The sequence below is a fragment of the Seriola aureovittata genome, chromosome 11 (assembly GCF_021018895.1).
Source record: "Seriola aureovittata isolate HTS-2021-v1 ecotype China chromosome 11, ASM2101889v1, whole genome shotgun sequence".
NCBI classification, from domain to species: domain Eukaryota; kingdom Metazoa; phylum Chordata; class Actinopteri; order Carangiformes; family Carangidae; genus Seriola; species Seriola aureovittata.
Genome location: NC_079374.1, coordinates 887,839 through 909,659, shown reverse-complemented (window position 1 = coordinate 909,659; position 21,821 = coordinate 887,839). Strand labels below are relative to the sequence as shown.

General features: G+C 40.8%; 2 protein-coding genes across 2 annotated transcripts in view; both read right to left on the bottom strand.

Moving 5' to 3' along the window:
• ttn.2 (titin, tandem duplicate 2) overlaps nucleotides 1–2,545 on the bottom strand; it is a 195,437-nt gene extending 192,892 nt beyond the window's left edge. Inside the window, exon 1 of the mRNA XM_056389502.1 lies at nucleotides 2,078–2,545. The gene's annotated coding sequence lies outside the window, so the exon portion shown is untranslated. The remainder of the gene's footprint in view (nucleotides 1–2,077) is intronic.
• A 3,373-nt stretch (nucleotides 2,546–5,918) lies between these two features.
• The window catches only part of ccdc141 (coiled-coil domain containing 141), a 38,128-nt gene continuing 22,225 nt past the window's right edge, over nucleotides 5,919–21,821 (bottom strand). The window contains exons 17-26 of the mRNA XM_056389501.1: nucleotides 16,058–16,198; nucleotides 15,256–15,444; nucleotides 14,973–15,156; nucleotides 13,852–13,964; nucleotides 13,476–13,664; nucleotides 13,143–13,291; nucleotides 12,459–12,675; nucleotides 11,113–11,447; nucleotides 8,484–10,091; nucleotides 5,919–6,829 (exon numbers count right to left, since the gene is read on the bottom strand). Coding sequence (XP_056245476.1) covers nucleotides 6,550–6,829; nucleotides 8,484–10,091; nucleotides 11,113–11,447; nucleotides 12,459–12,675; nucleotides 13,143–13,291; nucleotides 13,476–13,664; nucleotides 13,852–13,964; nucleotides 14,973–15,156; nucleotides 15,256–15,444; nucleotides 16,058–16,198 — 3,405 coding nt within the window. The 3' untranslated portion in view covers nucleotides 5,919–6,549. The remainder of the gene's footprint in view (nucleotides 6,830–8,483; nucleotides 10,092–11,112; nucleotides 11,448–12,458; nucleotides 12,676–13,142; nucleotides 13,292–13,475; nucleotides 13,665–13,851; nucleotides 13,965–14,972; nucleotides 15,157–15,255; nucleotides 15,445–16,057; nucleotides 16,199–21,821) is intronic.

Sequence of the window (21,821 nt, the reverse complement as noted above, 5' to 3'; positions counted from 1 at the left end):
CTTGGATTCACATTCAGGTGTTTGTTGTTTATATGAGGTTTTAATGGATTTTAACATGTTGAACATTTAAACATTGTTTTTAAAGTTTGAAAGATTTTCAGTTTTCTAACTAACAAAGGGAATCTGATCCTTCACTTCACTTCACTTCACTTCACTTCACTTCACTACACTTCACTTCACTTCACTTCACTAGCCCTTCTCTAGTTTTCTCTGTAGAACTTTAAAACCTTTGGACTGAAGGAACCGGATCACAGTGAGAACTCACTTCATGTTCTTCAGACACTTTTTCAAACTTAAAAGAAAAACGCGCTGAGGGTTTTTCAGACTGTGGAGAAATGACCTGAGCAGGAGTTAAATCAGGTTTCGGTGGATCCCTGAACCCGACGCGGAGCAGATCTGGTTTCAGCTAAATTAATCTGATGACTCAACCGCATGTTAACGAAGTGACTGGGTGAAACTCAACAGTCGTGTCGAGTTATTCAGAGGTGAATCTGAGATGAAGCCGATGTTTCTCACAGGGTCAACGGTTCTGAAAGTGACTGTGTTAAGAACAGTTATTTAGATTTATTTAGATTTTCTGCTCCAGAGAGAAACACTGACTCACTTAAATCAACAACGTACGATCAGTTCGTTTAATATAATGAACTGTTGCAGTTTAAAGTTTCAAAAAAGGCTGCTTAATACTTTTACTAAAGTTAAGTATCTGAATCTTTATTCTGTTATCAAACCAATCCAGAATAAAACATAAAAAATGCCACTTTATTTTTATTTCTTATCTATCTGTATTTATCCATTTTTTATGTCTTATTTTATTTTTCCATCAGCAATACAAAATATTTCATGTAACAAAATTTGATTTGTGTTGTTTGTTTTGTATTTTATCTTAGGAACAGATTAAAACTGAATTTCTCCACTTGCTTTTAATTTAATTAGTCATGTTTTTCCCTTTTTAAAATTCTGTGTAAATACCACCCCCCCACCCCCTTTCTCTCTCCATGTGCTTGACCACTAGACGTTTTTTTTAATAAAAATCAGACACAGTTCATTTATAAAATGTTGATAATAACTAAACCTCACTCGGCTCAAACTGGTAAATCAGAGTCAACATGAACATTATTCACAGTGTCTCGTAGGACTCATTGCTGGAGACTCATCACACGTTTTAAATTTAGTTTGCTCTTATTTCCACACAGACATTTAGGAAGGATCCATGAATACAAAAACATGAAGCAGCATATACATACATATATATATATATATATATATATATCCATATGAAGAATCTGTGTATGTATATATATATATATATATATATATATATACACACACACATATACACAGTGTATATATGCTCTCCTCACACAGATTCTTCATCTGGAAACAGAACAGCAATGTGGGAACAAGAAAAGGTTCCTCCTTCAAAATAAAGTAAATGCCACAGAATCAAACTGCTGAGACATCATATGGATTTTAAACTTTGTTGAAAAGTGCTGCAGATCACAGAGAGCCCCCCCCCCCCCCCCCCAGCCTACACTCTCATTTTTTAAATCTTGATGACAGACCAGCAGCTGTTCTCTCTCCTCCACAATAAAAGCCTCCCTGCTCTCACTCAGACACTTCCTCCCCACAGAGCTGTAATGTAACAAGGGGGGGGGGGGGGGGGGGGGGGGGGTTATCCAAGACAGGACACCAAACACTAAAAATAACAGCCCCAGCCCCCTCCCCTCCACCACACCTTCATTTGATTGACAGCCACCATGTGGCACATAGCTGGAGGAGCAACTGATAGCCCTGCTGCTGATTCCCTTAAAAAGCCATCAGCCCCCAGCTGACAGTCCACTGTGATGCTATCAGGGTCTATTCTGGGACGTCCCATTATAACCTTCAACATGGAAAAGCAGCAGAAAGCCTCCAATATGTCAGAGTCACTTTCTGAAAAGTGAAGAAAAGTGAATGTAGTCTGGAGGGAGAGGCGGAGTCAGGTCTGAGTGTTAGAAGACAAAGGTCTGGGTGTTAGAGGTGTCAGTCAGCTGCAGCTCGTCAATCACCACACTCTGAAAACTTTAAACACACTTACTTGTCTGCACAAGGATGCCTGGGATGCCCAAAGGAGGGCTGACTGCAGAAGATCAGAAAATCTTTATCCAGAAATTTCAGTCAGAAAATCCAAGAGAACAGCTGAGCCTCAAAGGAACCCCACAGAAAAAAACAAAACTACAGGCCGTCAGCGCCGTGTAGTTTTGTTTTTCCTTCTGACAGCAGTCCCTCCAGCCGAGGCGTCCAGGCCGGGAACGCTGACTCTGCTCAGAGCAGGCAGCCGGGCGGCGGGGGGCTTTATACCGCTGTGACATCACAAAGGACGAGCCACGCCATTGGTCGGTGCTGCAGGGAATCATGGGAGGGCAGCAGAGCCATTTTATGCAAGTTGTCACACCTGTCAGCTGGTTTACCTAACGAAGAGAGCGACGAGAGATGTTTCCAGATTTACTCCAAACGTAGAGAAGTGACACATATAACATTATAACTCAGTTATTTTCATTGTGAGTTAATCCAGCTGTTATCACCTCTTCACTTTATAAAATGTCATAAAACAGTTTGTCTGTAGAGCTGAACTGATTCACAACAATATTTAAATTCAGATTCCAGCTCCTCAGATGTGAATATAAATTTCTGAAAAAATAAATCATTTTCAAAAAACTACATCTGAACTGTCACTTCTGGAAATCTGTCTCCATTTCTTTACATTTTATAGGTCAAACAATCAAGAAAATGTCTTTTTAATTCTATAATGTTTCTGTCTTTATTTATTATTAAAAGCAATAAAATAATGGTAAGAAGTAAATTCCTGAAGCCAAAGGTAACTTCATCAACTCACATATCACATATCCTCTAATCTGCATGAAAACTAATTATATGCAGTGAAATAAATATTCAGAATATTCTCCTACAGTTTCTTCTTCTGTTTAAGCAGACTCTGTTTCTCTGGTTTCTAAGTGGATTCTGGAGTTTTATTGTGGTGGGACATCAGAGGACATGACATCATCAGGAACAGATCAACATGGTTCAGGTCTGACTCAGTTAAAATGTGTTAAATTACCGGAGCACAGTGAAGGTTTCATCCTCCCCCTCCTGAATGGAGCTTCATGATACAGGCTCCCAGCTCTGAAATCACAGACTCCATTTCCCAGCATGCATGTGGTGGCCGGAGGTGGTTCCTCTTCCCCCTTGGTGCGCGTGTCATAACCCCAGAACAGCCAATCAGATCAGTGCTGAGTTTATAGAAGGGCCCTGTCAATCAAAGTGACCAATCAGCAGCTCAGACATGTGGTTCACATGTGAGACTCAACTGATCACTTTTCAAATCATCCATTGGTTTTGTTATTGATCTGATGTTTACTTAACTAGATTTGATTTTACATAAAAACATATGATGAGGAAAAAAGTAAAAGTACTTCAAGTAGTTAAGGTATCACATTGATTTTATTTAGTACTTTTACTGTGATACCTTAACTCCATGATGTACTTTTACTGTGATACTTTAACTACATGAAGTACTTTTATTGTGATACTTTAACAACATGAAGTGCTTTTCCTATGATACTTTAACTACATGAAGTACTTTTACTGTAATACTTTAACTCCATGATGTACTTTTACTGTGATACTTTAACTACATGAAGTACTTTTATTGTGATACTTTAACAACATGAAGTATTTTTATTGTAATACTTTAAATAAAGCTGATCGTCCTTGTGTACTTTTATTGTGATACTTTAACGACATGAAGTACTTTTATTGTAATACTTTAAATAAAGCTGATAATACTTGTGTACTTTTACTGTAATACTTTAACTCCATGATGTACTTTTACTGTGATACTTTAACTACATGAAGTACTTTTATTGTAATACTTTAAATAAAGCTGATAATACTTGTGTACTTTTACTGTGATACTTTAACTACATGAAGTACTTTTATTGTAATACTTTAAATAAAGCTGATAATACTTGTGTACTTTTACTGTAATACTACATGGAGCTGATGATACTAACATATTTTACACCTGCCAGTTCCTCACTCACTTTGTTGGCTAACGTTAGCTTTCTGTTTAAGCTAGCTCCATTTGTAACCTCGACTGAAATTACTCTGATTGTTTGCTCAGAAACTTTTGTATCACCTGTTTTCCTGCATGAAGTCCAGTATCCTCAGATACCTCAGTCATCGCATAGATGTCCTCAGTCTGCCCAGAGTGATAAAACGTTTTCGCGGGAGGAAAAGCACATTTTCACCGCTTGCTACATCCGTCACTTCCAGAGTGAGATAGCTAGTTAGCCGGAGAACACAGCTAGTTAGCCGGAGAACACAGCTAGTTAGCCGGAGAACACAGCTAGTTAGCCGGAGAACACAGCGGAGAGCAGCGGCGCAGTCTGTAGAAATACCGTATTTAAACGTTGGTGTTGACTCGGACAAACATGTTATCATTCCGTTTTTACTGTTCTCCTGCGGTTTGTGGCGGGAACGTTTTGTGAGTGAATCACAGAGTAACGTCCAGAGTGCAGAGAGTTAATGGCGCTACTTACCTGCTAACTACACTGATAATAACTCTTATAAACGCTCTGTGAATTAAACATTTTCCCTTTATAAACATTAAGTTTACAACAACATTTACATTTTCTTTACAGTGGGGTCCAAAAGGTTTCTTTTGCTCAAGAAGGTTCAAACTGAGTGAAATGACCCGGAAGTATCTGAGCGGCAGCCATGATGAGAGCTAGTCGAACTATCTAAGGGATGAGGAAAGGAGCTTCAATGCTTCCTCTCTTGTCTCCTTTAGCAAAGGAAACACTGGGGCTGGGGTCGAAAACTCAAAATAATCTCCTTTCCTAACCACTTCTTCTTGACCTTGATGGAAGACGTCATGAGGTCAATGAAAGATGTGAGGGAGACTTCATGAGGAGTTAGAAAATAATCTGACTCCACTTGTTTGATTTTTTTAAATGAACTTTATCTTTATTACGAGAATAAAATCCTAATTTGAGAATAAAATCATAATATTAAATAAATATTTCAAGAAAAAAAAGTCATAATATTACAAGGATAAAGTTATAATCTTATGATTTTACTGTCAAAATTTTTGATTTTTTTTTCTCAAAGTGGCCCTAATACTCCACCGTACAAAACAAACAGGATTTAAATGATGAAATACGATAATATGAAAGGAATATACAACTAGAAAGAGATGAAAAAGCTTAAAGTAGGGAACTGAGTAAGAGATCAGAATAAATTATATTCAGACATAAGTATACTTCACATTTTTTAATACATTTGTTAAGAAAATTTATTTTCAGTGAATTCCACATTGTTTTTCATGATGATACTCAGCTGTATTTTTCTTTCATGTTAACTTATTTCAACATTTCAGTTCTGTTTGTCCATGGTCAGTAAAGAAGGACCTATCGTCCGTGTGTTATAAATAAAGTATAAAATCGAATTATAAATGCAGTGGGATTACTGGACTGAATCTGAAGCATTTCAAAAACAATTAACATGGATTCAGTTGAGTCATTGACGGGGCGTCGAGTGGCGCAGTTGGTTGAGCAGGCGCCCCATATGTAGAGGCTACAGTCCTCGCTGCAGTCGGCCCCGGTTTGAATCCCGCATCGGACAGCCCTTTACTGCATGTCATTCCCCCTCTCTCTGCTTCCCCATTTCCTGTCTCTCTACTGTGCTGTCAATAAAGGCATAAAAAAGCCCCCCAAAAAAATTGAGTCATTGAGGCAGTTTTTTTCCCTTTCAGTTATAATAAATGACACAATAGAAACACAGTCATATTCTACTGAGGTCTGTTATAAATACTGTGAATATATTTAAAACCGCATGACATTTATTTATCAGGTAAAGTGAGCAGAAAGAAAAAGTCATCATTTTATATCTTTATTAACATCTTCTACTATCAGTGTTATTGTTATGACTCATCTTCTGTATTCATATACAGTGTGTAGACAGCATTAATGTGATAAAAGATAAATGACCCAAACCTCTCTGTAACAACACAAGATCCATATCTGAGGAGATAATAACTTCTTCTTCTGAGTAATATGGAAGCTTATTTCTACCAACAACAGAAAACGAAAAAGTTAAAACTTTGACTCACTTAATATCTGATAATATTAGTTATTTAATTATTTAGTACTTACCCAGCAAGTCAAAATTTTAGACGAGTCAAAAAAGAATTTAGATTTAGAGAATCAAAATTACACTAATATTGATTCTCTACATCTAAGTTTTTATTTCTTATCTCATTTTTTTTCTGACTTTACAGAGTCATAATTTTGGCTTTTCTTAAAAAATTATCAAAATTTAGAAAGTCAAAATTTGGACCTTGAGAGATTTGCTTTTTTTCTCTTTGCGGCACTTTGGATGAAGAATAACCTATTCATGGAGTTATTTTGGAAAACACAAAACACACAGCTGAACCACAAGGTTCTTAAAAGTCCAGGTTGTGGAGCTCCAGGTCAAAGGTCATTCAGTTCCTGTGGTGGGAAAGAGTTATTAGAGTAGAATCAGGTAGAGCAGCCACAGGAGAACACACAGGGTACCAAACCAGGTCTGCCAGTCCGTACTGATGATGTCAAACACTTCGGCCACCAGGCACTTATCACTGCTGCTGCTGTTACTAGCCGTCTGCTGCGAGTCGTGATGGTTCGCAACACGCGCCTGGTTTATCCCGCCGTCTGAGCTGGGCGTCTTTGTGTTAAACAGGAAGTGTTTCCTGTCCTCCCTGACCGCTGCCGGGCCCGGATTGGTGGCTGACATGTCTCCATCTTTAAACCTGGAGCGACCACGATGACAGGAAGTCAGACAGCGCACAGCCTCACTCAGAGCCAGGGGAGGCCTGACAACAGCTCTGATACAATACACATAACCCTGACAGCATCACCTGACAGCCAAACACCAGATCTGTGAGTATTGATGTGTGAGATTCAACCTTTATCTTGAAGCAGTTTTTATGTGTCAGTGCTCAGTGTTAGCTTCACAAACAGAATGAAACCACCTGCAGGAATCACAGAACGCACAGTTAACTATCAAACTTATGTTAATCAGTCTCTAAATTAAAGTGAAATTCAGAAAGCAAACAACCAGTGTCTTAGAATTATTAAATGTTGTAATCAAACTGCAATATAGCTTTAACACACACATAAAATGTCACTTCACTTCCAAGCCTCATGTAGATGCCTATGCAATGCTGCGTCCACACTACTATGTTTTCATTTTAAACTCTCCGTTTTCAAGAGTTTTAGAAACAATTGGCCCAGTTTTATTTTGAAAACTCTGGGCTTGCGTTTTATTTTGAAAACTCTGGAGTTGTGCTGTAGTCTGGATGGACAGAAACGGAGACCTTTGTAAACAATGAGGTCACACCCACAGTCTCTCCTGATTGGCTCTCATCAGCCTGGACTACCAGTGGTGAATACAACATGATAATGAATGACAGTGTTACTGACCTTGTTGTCTTTACTAGCAGCTGTTGTTCACTTACATTCTCTGTTTTAATGCTACAACTGTCTTTGCTGCACAGTTACATGTTACACTGATTTTGCTTATTGTTAATGTTTTGAATTCTCCTCCCGGCCACCAACCAATCAGCTTGTTGGTGCCAAAGCTAATACAGCACTTGCTAGCTAAAGTTAGCACTATTTCCCCTGAGCAGCATTGGTTATATAGCTTGTCAGCATGTTAACATTATCTTCATAACTGATAGAAAGCCATAAAGACGCACAATCTGTTCAGGTCATAACTTTTCCATTTAAGATAATCCAAGCTAAAAATGTATTTAACTCCTTACAGTCTACAGCATGGTCAGTTGTTGAGGAGGAGTTCATTATTGTGGCTCTATAGGTCGTGCTGATTTTGCACTTTCCACCTTAATTGTAGAGATTTGGGGGGAAAAATGACTCATGAATCATTTCAAACGTTTGTCCCTGTTTCAAATGGAATCCCTGTTTCAAATGAAACACAGAAAGTACCTTGAACATCAATTATGGCTAACTATGTAGCAACATAAATCCAGGGCAACTGGCAGGTGGACCCAGTCACCTTGTGCAATCACCTCATGTTTATTTGGAAAGCTGTAGGAGGCTTATGCTGGTCACCCTGATATACCTTGCTTTCCGCAAGTCATTGTTTCGTCAAATGTAAAACGGCGGTGTCGAGGGCAAAGCACGACCTGAAGAGTCAGAGTAGTCAGATTATCCTGTAAGTTTTACCACGTGGATGAATATGGGACAACCCTTCATTAACATTATCTTTGCTGAGCAGTTTCATCACTCATAAAGCTACCCTCAAGGTGGGTACAAACCCAAAAGTAGTGTAGGTTTACATCACCAACACCACAAAATTAAAAAAGCAAAACTGGTCTACGACTCTAGCAAAGACTGTTATTGAATTAGCTTGTGTTATTGTGGAGCTGGTTGTATGCTACCCACCAGGTGAGTGTGTGCTCTGGGTGTCCCGTCAACTCCACCTCTAGCATCACTGGAGAGCCCCCCATGACGGTAGCTCTAGACAGGGGCCTGGTGAAGCAGGGAGGACCAAGTTTAGAGGCTTTTCCCTGGGGAAGAGACTCTGCCTGGGCCTGGGGAAGAGGAGGAACAGGAAGGGGAGGCCCTTGGATCTGAGGGGTAAGTCTGATCTCCTCACGGATGGCCATGGGCTGACAAATGTCTGGGTCTTGGTCTGAAGTTAGTAGATGAGGTAGAGAGGAAGGGGGTGTGACATGCGGGTTAGCCTGCTGAGCCAAAGCTTGGGTCTGTGCTTCAGACGGAGGAGGAGCAGCGGGCTTGGCGGAGCTGCTGGGGGTCATGCCAGGGTCATGCACACACTGCTTGGTACAGGTGGAGGTCAAGGACTCATGGAGGGAGTAGACTGTCTGATGGCTCTGCTTGCTGCTGAATCTATTACTGCTGGTGATGGAACTGCTGGACATACTGATGTTGTCAACGCTGTTTGGTTCCGGAAGATTGGGTACATCACCACTAGCCTGAGTGAAGGGGCTTTCTTGTTTTGACCTGAAAGTGTTTCTAGCCTGTGACACATTGCAACGACTGTCTGAAGGGGAGGACTGGCAGTAAACAGACTGCTGGCTGACAGAAGTGGTTGTGGTAAGGTTGCTGTTTTGGGGCATGTTCAATGAAGATGATTCCTTGCTGGTTTGCGGGGATGGTACATCCAGATCAAGGCCACTCCTCGAATCTGGGTAAATGTCTTGTGGAAGGTTGCTATCTTTGTGGAGAGCAGAATCTGTGAAACCATGGCTCTGAGTAAACCCTCTGGCCTGGGGGACCGGATTGATCGATGGCATGGTCTTACTCTGGGATAAGGGGCTTTCGTAGGGTGAACTGAGGCTGCTGCAGGACTGTGGCAAAGCGCAACAAGTGTCTGAAGTGGAGGACTGGATGTAAATGGGCTGCTGGGTAACTGTACTGGTGTTGGTCAAACTGTCCCTTTGAGGTTTGGACACTAGGGATGTTTCCTCTCTGATTTGGGAAGAATTTGTGTCTGGATTGAGGCCAGTTTCTGAGTGAGGGAAGGACTGTGTAAAATTCTTGTCTTGACCAATGATATTTCTGGTTTGAGGAAGAGTAGTCCCGCATTTGAAGATCCTCGTTTTTTCTTGAGGGGTCTTGTCCCTGGGGAGATCAGGGTCTGGACCATTAAAGGGTGGCTGGGTAATGGGATCAGTCTTTGGCAAGGTCTCACTTTTGGATGTGAGATTTGGAGAGCTCTTACCCTGGGTACCTGTTCTCCTCTGAGGCTGGTTGTACTGAGTGTTGTGATCATTTAAGGGCTCGGTTTTTGAGGGGGTCTTCCTGTCAGGGACTTCATTTTCCATGTAACAACTGTCTGTAGTGTTGCTGTTGCGGACTGGGTTAGATCCAGAGACAAAACTTGGTTTAGGGATGTCAACAGTCTGGGAGAAGTTAGCTGTGCTGGTTTCTTCAGTCCTCAGGATAGTGCACAGAGTGCTGGTGAGGCGGCTCGGCGCTGGAGCTGCCAACGGACTCTGGACAAACAAAGTGGACTCTGATCTGAACCTGTGACACAAACAAAGGAACAAAATCTTAAATCTGAATGCTCTCCTGGAGAATTAGTGGACTACACCTCATACCAAGAAACTACTACTTCTGCTGTTTCCTGTCTTATCACTATTAGATTATCCTTTAGTAAGGCTGCATATCAACCTCAGTACATTTTGAGCACTTACTGAAAGTATCAAACTGTCAAGTACCTAAAGCTATCATATGCTTTGTCAGGCCGTCTTTACATAGTCTTTGACCAGATGTTTCCTGACTTCAGTCACACCTTAAAACATACTTTTTTATTTGGGTAAAACATGGCTGCTTGTGTTAAGACGAAGTGTAGAGCATGAACATCCACAACCTTCAGAGTCCTACACTAAGTACCAAACCGTTTTTGATGGAACCCAGTCTGCCAAAATGATGACGCAACTTTTGATCCTATATAATATACTACGCCAAATTAAATTAATATGAATCAAACTTTCATAGTTAAGAGACTTATTTGTAGAGCTGTCAAAAATAAATTTTGAATTTGCTCTGCCAACAGCAGCATTTGCTTTGATTAAGGATGATCATACTGTTAAGTTAATCCTCCTGGCATGAATTTATCAAGTTCTTCTTGCAGCATGGTTTGCAGTTTGTCACAATACAGGATTCAGCAGAAGGTGGAACTGAGTTCAATCAGGGGATTTAGTGGACGGGTTATCTAGACACTACTTTAGGTCTGGGTCTGTTTTTCCTGGTTTGGTCAGAACAAGTCCATAAATTAAATTTTTTTCCAGTCTGGTGTGGAAGACATTGAACAGTCCATTGCACTGAGCACTGACACCTGCTCTCTTGGGGTTCAGTATCTTGCCCAAGGACACTTCAACACGACTGGAGGACTGGGGGAGAGAGAATATTCAGGTGTCCACAGACTTTTGGCCACTTAGTGTAGCTTGCTAGTGAGTAGCTAGCTTATGCTGGTGCCTACAAGTATAACAACAAAGGAATGTTGCTGTGTCCTGGTGTGATTTTGATTTGTCCTAAACCAGACCTGGTGCTGCTGTGACGACCGGTGGGAGGAGATGGATCACCCTCTGTCTGACTGGACTCCCTCTGTTGTTGGACTGCACCAGTAGCAGTACCAGTCCCACTGTGCTCTGACTGGACGTGTGACTGTCGGCTGTACTGGCTGACATGAAGGCTGTGGGAACTGAAACAAAAGCCCTCCTCCATGTCCGATTGGAGCATGCTGGACTCTGGTGTCTCTGCCAGCGGCGGGAGGGAAATGTCATCAGGTGACACACACTCATATTCATCATTGGACAACGAGTCCTCTGTCATCACGTCTTGTTGTTGGAGCTCCGCCTCCGACAGGCCTCCTGCATCCTGGGTGAAAAGGACTGAGTATTAGACTGATGAATAGCTGCTGCTTATACAGTATGTACTGCTCACAGGAACAAGGTCGTTGTCCATATATACCTTACTTTACACCAACTCAAATTTATTATTATATATGTATATATATTATATATTATATACTATTTCTAATAGTTTTACGGAGATTCCTGTTTCAAACTTAAAGTTAATCTTTTAAGAAGTGATTTAAAGGATACTACAGGTTTTATCTCAGATGCTCAGACAAGGAAGTCCAAAGCTGAGGGACATGGACAGACTGCACTCACAAAGGATTAATATTTTAGTAGTCTACCTCTGAGCCTGACCATGCAATCTCTTAAATGTCTTCAAAATCTTACAATCTATTCTAGAACCCAAATTGTGCAAACATGCAAGTCTGAGCGTGACCTCTTTTATAGTGAATGATAAACAACCACACCGGGATCATAAAGGCCAAATAGAAGGACTTGAGGTTTTGATTAATTTAGCTGCAGCTCTTTAAGTTTAGTTGATGAGTTGGGCGACATTCATAGTCATCAGGTTTAAGGAGAACATACAGTTGTGTATCATCAGCGTAGATATGGATATTGTGTTTATTGTGTCCCACTAAAGGAAGCTATAATAACCCTTAGATTGCGCCTAAACTTATTTATAAAGGATGTCAACCACAGCGGGGTGAGAGAGGAGCTGTCAAAGACAAGAGATAAAAAAAAAAGAATAATAACTTCAGATTTTGATTCATTTAGTTGCAGAAATTCTGAGCTGAGGAGTTGGGCTATATTTTCATCACCAGGTTTAAGGACAACGTACAGTTGTGTATCATCGGTGTTGAGATAAAATTAAAGCTGTTTTTTTTTTTGTTTTTTTTAAATATGCAGCCCAGTAGCACCATGTAAATGGAAAAATAAAAGAGGATCTAAAATTGACCCTGGGGGAACGCCACATGAATTTAACTTACTGCTAAGTAACCTTTAGCGGTGTCATGTTGTGAGGGAACTCTACCTGCTGCCCCGTTTCTTGCATCTCCTTACTCTGAAAATCTCTCTGGACATCAGAGAATGATGGGCCAATCACAGAAGGAGGGGGCGTGGTGAGGGGCTCAGTGTCGACAGACTGTAATTGGCTATGGATGGTGTGGACCCGTCGGTTGGGCTCCACTGGGGAGCATGAGAGGCTGAAGGTGTGGGTGGAGCAGTAGGAGGAGGAGGACCTCTGCTGTCTGTGGCGAAAGGAGATTTTGCATTGAAATCATGGTTCCCAGAGGATAAATCCTAATAACTCTGATCACCTGACATTTAATCTAGCATCACCAACCAAGTCAAAGTTTTGACTTATCCTCCAAATGATCTCACCATGAACTCGTATATGATTTCGGACACATCGTCATGGTCCCCAGAGGATGAATTACAGTGTCATTGGTGATCCCCTGACTTTTGTTCTAGCGCCACCATGAGGTTCACATTTATGGTTTTGAGTGAAATGTCTATGACTATTGGATGGACTATCATGAATGGTGACATTCATGTTCAACAGAGGATGAATCTTACAAATTTAAGTTCATGTTGTAGAAAACCTGAACCCCCAAAAGCCCCAGGTGCAGGGCAGTTGCCCATTTTGCATGGTGGGTACTTCATCTGTGGTTCATGCTTTGGGGAGCAGGAATATGAGCACCTTCAGTCAGTATACCTGCTCTCTGAGATGACCGTCTGTCTGTCAGCCTCCTGACTGCGGTTCTTCTGTAACGGAGGCTTTCTATTGGCTGCAGTCTGCCTCTTCATGGGAACCTCCTTCCCATCGGTCAGTTCGGGGGTGTGGCCTGTCTCTTTCAGCTCATACTGGAAGCACAGGACACAGTCAGAGCTTCAATATCTTAATAATATTTTAGAATAATTTTATTGCAGCCTTACAATAAAAAAGAATTTTATGATGAGAATATGAAACGATTTTTATTTAGTGCAGTTCTTCTAGTTTTTATTTCAGAAGTTTGCCTTCAATAAGACTTCCTGTGATTATCTTCACCATGTCAGCGGCCTCCTGTGTGCTGCGGTTATCTGTCTGCTCCTTCTTTTTCCTCTTTCTGTTTTCCTTCAACTTGTTTTCTTTCTCTTCATCCTTCTCTTCGGTCTGACTCTCTCTCCTCCGCTCCATCTCTCCCTCTTCCTTCATCTCTTTCTCTCTGTCGTTCGGCTGCTGTTTGAGACTCTCCAGCTGAAAACACATTAATGTGCATTTAAAGATTATTATCTGGATCTGCACCAGGTAAGATGTCTTAACAAAAACGATGTTAATATCCTTTAGTGGCCGATTCCAGAGTCTCAAGGGCCTTTAACTGTTGATCGGAGACAAAATGCTGAAAGACCATAAAACTTGAAAATGAAGTGTGTGGAAGTGTTACCTTCAGTTTGGCCTCCAGCTCCATCAGTCCGTCACTCAGCTCTCTGATGGACTCCACCATCTCTGAGTGTTTACTGACCGTCTTCTCTATGTACCGCCGCCCCTCCTCCGATCCTGAAACACACACACACACACACACACACACACACACACACACACACACACACACACACACACACACACATTTTTTACTATTTTTATTACTTTCATGTTTATGCTTCTTTAAACACACTTTGGCACAATGTCATCAATGAATGAGTATTTCTTAATATTGTGGAGGAAATTATGATTTGTTAACATCCACATTTGTCTTGACTGATATATGGTGATCGTCTAAATCATGTGTTTGTAAATGTCTGTACTGATCCCATCACAGCAGCATTATAACAATTATGCCAAATAAATTCATTTTAACGAACTGCCTTTGATCAGAGGATCCTTCTGGATCAGTGGTTGTTGTTCATGGTTTCTGTACGTGGAAACATTAGAGTGGAGCAGCTAATTTGAAACATAGAAATTCTGATTTGATTGAAAAATACAACTACACACTGATTTTTTTTGTAACAAGTGAAAAGACCAAAAGCTTCAGAACTGGTTTTATCTTTATGCACTTTGTTCTTTAAATTTATCGTAAGTTTTATAAGAAAATATGAATTAGAAATTAACCAGTCAGAAAAAAGTAGTGACTTGAAAAGGACAATATTTCCCTCTGAAATCAGGAGATTGTGGTTCAATAGGGTTGTAATTACTGCACAAATGATAATAACAGCCTATCATCAGGAAATTGTTGTATTTTACCAATTAAAAAAATTTAAATAAATGAGTAATTCCTCCTTTCCATGCTGCCTGGTATATGGCCGGGTGGTTTGGTGACCACTGAGCTAAAGGCATTCAATAAAAAGTTTGAATGATGAGATAAATGTAATAAATTTAAAATCATAAGTGATGAGCAAAAGTACAACTGTTAAACTGACCTAGAGTTCACAGTTATTACACTATCCACTTTTATATTATCAGTATTGTGTTAAATACTGTGACATGTGATATGATAATAAATTGATGTGACAGAACTAAGGGGATCTGTCAGACACAGCTGCCCTTTCAGAATAAAAGCATCCTCACCGTGCAGTCTGACAGCCAGCTCAGTGATCTGACTGATCCTCTCCTCCTGCTGAGGAACCGTTGGCCACACAAACTTCTCAAACTGGCGGTGGAGGACGGAGACGGCTTCAGTGCTGCGACACTCCGAGGAAAACTTCCCCACGCGAGCGATGGTCGCACTCGCCTCCTCACACCAGAACTGATACTATTAACACAAGCCAACACGTAAACATAAAACATAAATGATTTCAACTGATTTTAAACTTGCTGTCAATAGATCATTTTTATTTTTGGTATGAATCACCTCCTCCATGGCTTGCTGCAGTCTGCTGGTCATGTCCAGTGTTTTTTGGTGTTCGCAGAGGCTTCGCTCAAACTCTCCCATCTGTCTCTGCAGCTCGTTGATGGCGTCCTCCACCTCCCGGATCACGCCCCCGTCCTTGACCTCTGACCCCAGCCGGGCCGTCACTCCCTGCAGGCGTTTCCTGAGTACCTACAGGATCAGACCGTGACAGACACACCTCTTTTTAATGTGATGACATGCAGATTAAAATCACAGTCGTCAGGTGTTTTCATCAGTGTTGTAATTTATACATCAACGAACCAGAGAAGAAACAGGAAGAGCACAAATAACAAAGACGTTTGTTATATCATAAAGAGGCACATGTGACTAACCTGATGGAAACAGATTTTTCTGATACATCGTCACATTGCGATACCTGTTTCTTCTACTGTGGACACATGTATGGTATTCCTATGTGCAATATTTATGGTTTAAAGGCCAGATTTGGATTTGTTCCATTGTTTGATCCATGGCAAGAAAAACAGAACAATTGATCGTGACTGTTGTTTCGTGGTGGTTTGCATCTCCAGTGAGAATGTACAGTCTCACAGTGCGGTGAGTTATAAAGGAAACAGGGGGAGAGAGAAGTATGATGTGCTCGTCTCCATCTGGAGTCAAACCAGGGATGCTGCTGGTATGTGGCCTACATCCCAACAACTAAACCACAGGGGAACCCCCAAACTGGGGTGGTTGCACTGTGTCTACATCTCGGGCTCAGACCAGGTTTGTAATGAAAGGAGGACAGTTAAAGAGGTGGACATACCTGCAGCTTCTCCTCGTACAGCTTCATCTGCTGCAGCTGGTTCCTGACGGCCTTCGTGTTCCTGGTCCTGTCGTTTCTCTTCAGGTAGTTAAACTTCAGGTTGTTGAACCGCTTCTTCAGCTCCTTAAAGGAGTCACGAAGCTGAAAAATTACACATCAAACAATCAATCACCTGAGTCCATCAGCTGGTTTTACATAAAGAGGATGGTCAGTCCTTAAACATCACACAAATTGGAAATACTTCCCTATTGTTTAGGTGATGGATTTTGTTTTTCAACAAAATAATATCAACATAAATATTGGTAAAGACAATTAGTTTCCTTAAGCCAAAAGTTCCATGTGAGGATTTCATACTTGGTCTGATAAGAGCAAACACCAATGTAATATTCCATCATTATATGAAACAAAGGCAATCTTTGCATTTTTGAAGCTGCAACCATCATAGATTTTTTATTTTTAATCAAGTGGTTGGTCCAGACCAAAATATCTCCACAACCATTTGCTGGATGAAATTTTGTACTGACAGTCGTGGTCCACAGAAGTTGAATCCTTTAAGACGTTACAGTGTTTCCCTGAATTCTCTGCTAGTGACACCATGAATGACATTTTTGGTTCTGCATGGAATATCTCAAAAACTATTGGATGGATTACCATGTCATTTAACATTCATGATCCCCTCAGGATGAACTGTAATAACTTTTTATCTTCCACCATCATCAGTTTTACTTGTATAGTACTTTGGTTTATGACCAAATATCTGCCCAACTATAATGATGGTCCCATCCCTATAAGAAAAACAAAAATTTCAACCTGGTGGTGGCGCTAAAGGTAAAATCAGGAGATAGCTTATGTAAGTAAGATTCATCCTCTGGCAACCATAAATAAATAAATTTGGTATGGCTAAAAATATTTATTTACAGAACATCTTATTGTATAGTATATCCTTTATATCTGATCTTTGTTCAGAGCTGAGCTAGCTGGGTTGTAGCTTGGTGTGGTTGTAATTCCATGTAGATGGAGCTTTGGTAAGATTATTTTTAGAGCAGGAGGATCTAAATCCAGCGGGACATTTCTGCTTCTGACAGGAGGAGCCGCGGTGTCAGATGACTGATCTGTCAGCTAAAGACAGCTGAGAGAGAGAGAGCACAGCAGACAGAGACAGTGTAGTCCATGAAGAAGTTGACATCAGAGACTGAGGAGGTTGAACTGTTTTTCTAACACTGAGGTGGCGAGGGAGTGTTAGGTTGTTGCTTCAGAGTCCTCAGTCGTCTGGGGAAACCCGGGTTGAGCAACAGAAAGGGTTACCAGAGTAACAAGGGGTTACTCTAGTGGATTACCCACATCTACCAGGATGTATCAGGAGGTAATATCTTGAGTTTACCATGAAGTGACTCAACTAACACAGAGAACCATGAGGTACCATCATACAGTAACACAAACTACCCTAAACTATCACGACATGCAACAGAAGATCATTAATTACACCAAAATGATTACCACAAAGTGCTATGAACTGCCTCAAAGTACCATGGCCATTAAAGACCCCGGAAGATCATCAGGTACTCCAAAAGATTAAATTGAAGTATTGTAAAATACCCCAGACTGCTATGAAATATCCCTGAAGACCATGAAGTACATTCAACTACTTCCAAGGCCCAAAGAAATTACCATACAGTAACAAGAACTACCACAAAGCATCATGGACTATTCCAGGAGTACCATAAAGTACACATGACATATCCCAGAAGACCATAAAGTGCAAGTGCAATAAACTACCCACAAGGACCATTAAGTATCCCAGAGAGATACTGTAGAGTACAAGGACGTACTGCAAAGTAACATGAACTATTCCAGAAGTAGCATGAAGTACTCCAGAACATTGTTGGTTGAAATCCATGAAAAATCACATACAACCAGGTTAAGCAAGTGTTTGGAGCACCAGTGATTACCCATAACTACTTCAATATACCAGGAAGTACATTGTGCTAACCATGAAGTAGCAGGACATACCAAAAAGCCATTAAGTACCATAAAGTATGCCTGAGGACAGTACACTAAATATATTACTAGGAAGTACCAGTAAGTATCATGGACTATACCTGAGTACTATAAAGTAACCCAGAAGACCATTAAGTACTATCAACTACCTCTCAGGGACATTAAGACCCCCAAATAGATACTATAGAGTCCCAGGAAGTACTGCAAAGTATTACAAACTATTCTACAGTAACATGAAGTAGCACAGAAAGATTTTTGGTTCAAATCACTGAATCATCAGGAAAGACCTGGGTTCAGCAAGAGTTTGGAACTGCATGCAACTACCAGGAGGTTGCAGAAAGAACCACAAAACGATGACCAACATGTACTGTAGACCATGAAGATGCACAAAAAAGATTACTAAAAAGTACCACAAACTAAAAACCCTCCTAAAAACCATGAAGTAGCCTACCCTAAAAAAGACCACAAAGCACCCCATGGGACCTTTGTAATATCCCAAAGAGATAATTGGTATGAACCTTATGGTGCCCCAGTATACCATGATCTACCCTGTAGTACCTCAGATAACTAAACCATGAAGTACGCACCCACACTTTGTATACAAACTTAATTCAAATACCCTTCAGAGTTCAGCTGGTGGACTCTAGGATGAAGTACTGTAACTCTGGGGAGCATTAGCAAGAACCAAAAATACTCTGAATGTCTGTGTTGACAATCACCAATTCACCAATCACCAAAAATAGAACCAGTTCTCAACAACAAGTCATGTTTTAATCATCACGTTCCAGCAACAAATTTATGTAGATCCCCTTCAGGTGACTCAGCAGTGTGGAAACAAACAAGTCCAAAGGGTCATAGTCATGTTGGGTCTCACTTCTTCCCTTTACCCTCAAGCTCACCCCTCATCCATCTGAGTGTTCATGGTGTACTTAGTGGTGGTGTACCATTACAGAGCAGTGACAGTTAAGCCCTATTCCCTCTCCATCCAAATGGAAATTTTTGACGAGTGATCTTGTCATGAAGGGTTCCTATAGCACCTTGAGAAAAGTTCAAGAAAAAGATGTAGTCGGTCACAACTGCTCACAGACATCACAGTGCCATCACTCGCTGTTGATACGACCAGTCCTGGATTCATATTGGCAATTTATGTGCAATCAAGACTCGCAACATAAGTAAAGTTAAATTAAGGGTAATATTCTGCCTGATGAAGTCTACAGATGCCAAGACATTTCCTGAGAATGATAGGATGGCTACGTCCTTAAGAACAAAAACAGTAAAAGAAGCTGAACCTTCTGCAATTCTATTTTGAAATGAAAGCAGAAAATATAAAGAAAGTAGACTTCATGGAGGTACATACAAAATCTACATTAATGCAGAATTTCAGACTTGATGAAAAAGTTTGACAAACCTTTGACAGATCTTTTCAAAGCTTTTGGGATGAGGTTGGTCTTGGCCTTTGTTGATGTGTTAATGATGAACTCGGGCTGACATATTGACATCAAAAGCTGTGGTTCACAGCTTCAGTACCATTGTGATGATGATGTGGACAAGTTACAAATGTTTCCTGTTTTATGTTGCCATCTCAACTCTAAAGGTGGTGACTCCAAAACAAGGCCAAAGGAAACAAAACCTTATTCTAAGCCATCATTAGGAACATTTACTTATGAGGATAACGGTCGGGGACCTTTGTTGCAGCTTGTATCACGATTGCAGCTGAATGCACTGTATGCCCCTGAAGAGGGAGTGACTATTCCCTGAGGTACACCCAGGATCTGATCTGGCTTCCATCAACCATTCCCCAAACTGACACTGATGGTGGCGACCCTGGAGATGGTGTAAATCATGTGAGTGCACATGACTTAGATTCACGTTTACATCACCAAGCTGTCTTTTTTCTTGCTATGTTTTGTCGCATTGCTGCATTTTTTAGTGTATAAAAGGTTTCACCTCATGAAATGTTTAAGAAAAAAATGCAGAGGGTTGTAATGCAACAATAAATGAGATGAGGTATAGAGAATCTTTTTTCCAATAGGTTATAATATAATATGTTCCAATAAGTGCACCCTGAATGTGAAATACTTTGTCCTTAATGTCTGAAGAGTCTCAGTCATCCAGGATTTGGTCATCCAAGAAAAGCTGAATCGAGGGCAACTGGATTTGGTTGTAGATGCTTCAAGATGTTTCACCTCTCATCCAAAAGGCTTCTTCAGTTCTGACTGACCGGTGAGGAGACCCAGGTATTTAAAGGTCGTTATCAAGGCCACTGATGACACTTGGTTCGTTAGTGCTCCTGGTTGTTGCAACGACAGTCGTTGGAGTCGCCTGAAGCCAAGTTTAAATGACAGTTGTTTTTGGAGTCTCTTGGATGAAGAGGTGAAACATCTTCAAGTATCTACAACAGAGTCCAGTCGCCCGCAATTCAACTTTCCTTGGACACTTTGTCCTGAATGTTATCAGTAACGGGCCACAATGATAAGATGATGATCCACTCTGACTCACTCTCTTGATGACTGACTCATAGAGTAACATCAGTGTTTATATATGAAGCTTTTATAAATTGTATTTGTGTTTCCTGTTTGCTTGTAGCAGAAAGTCTCTGACGTCCACCCGAGCTGCTCCTGCAGGTTTCAATGTGCTGGTGACACACAGCACCAGGTGCATGATGGGAAATACCCGCTGGCTGACTCATCCTGTATTTAGCCTCTCTTACCCTCCCTCTCTCTCCCACTGCCATTCCTGCAGCAGCTGCTGCTCTGCTGTTTAATGACACAGCAGACTGAACCAGTAACACCAGTGAAACCAGTAAGTTTAACATTTTGTATTTCCACAGATTTACCTGAAGAGGGCGCCAACATGTTTATCATTCACCACACCTCATTCAGCAAATACAAAACCTGAGTGCCGCTGAGGTGGGACGAGCAAATATCCACCGTACGACTGTGACGTCAGGAAACACAAATACACCCCGAACATCAGAATGTGGGACAGCAACGTTCACCCAGTGTTAGAGACCTGGTGACATAGAGACTACTCACAAGGCCAGTGGACAAACGACTGCACTGTAAGCTTACTGCTAATGGTGCTAGAAGAAGTCAGTCACATTATTGAAGCCAGAGAAAGAGCCTGATTGTTTTCAGTGAGTTTGTATTTCTTTGTGGTTGTTTTTCGTGTCTGTCATCATTACATACAGAGTCTCTGACCTGTGGTTCAATAATCAGTTCATGCATATACACATATTTCAGACTTGCCTGCATACTCCGATTCACAGTATTATCTGTGACCTAAAACATCTTTATACTGTATTACAGTACATTTTTATGACATTTGTCAAACACACAGTTCTTATCATCATTGTGAAAAGTCAACGTGCTTCACCTGAGAGATGAAAAATATACTAACTTCCGTGAGAATACAGTTTCCTTATAGCAGCACCTAGTGGACATTAGAGGAACTGCAGCTGATACAATCCAGAACCTCAGCTCTGCGTCTTCTAACTTCTGCTGTGACAGCAGCAAAGAACTGTTAGGTCCAGTTTATGATTCAGAGCAGAGACTGACTCCTGCAGCGAGCTGAGAGACTTTATGGACTCCAATAAAATCTAAATGTGTCCAGCTGACTTCAGTTATATTTAGACTGTGATTAAACTGAGCGAGTGGCGGCTTCAGACCACAGTCGTCCAAATTAAGGCTGGGAGAAAAGTTTTTATTTAAAATCTCTCAGTCTATTTGGTGAAACAAGTTAAAAAAGTTTAATTAAAATCAGCTGT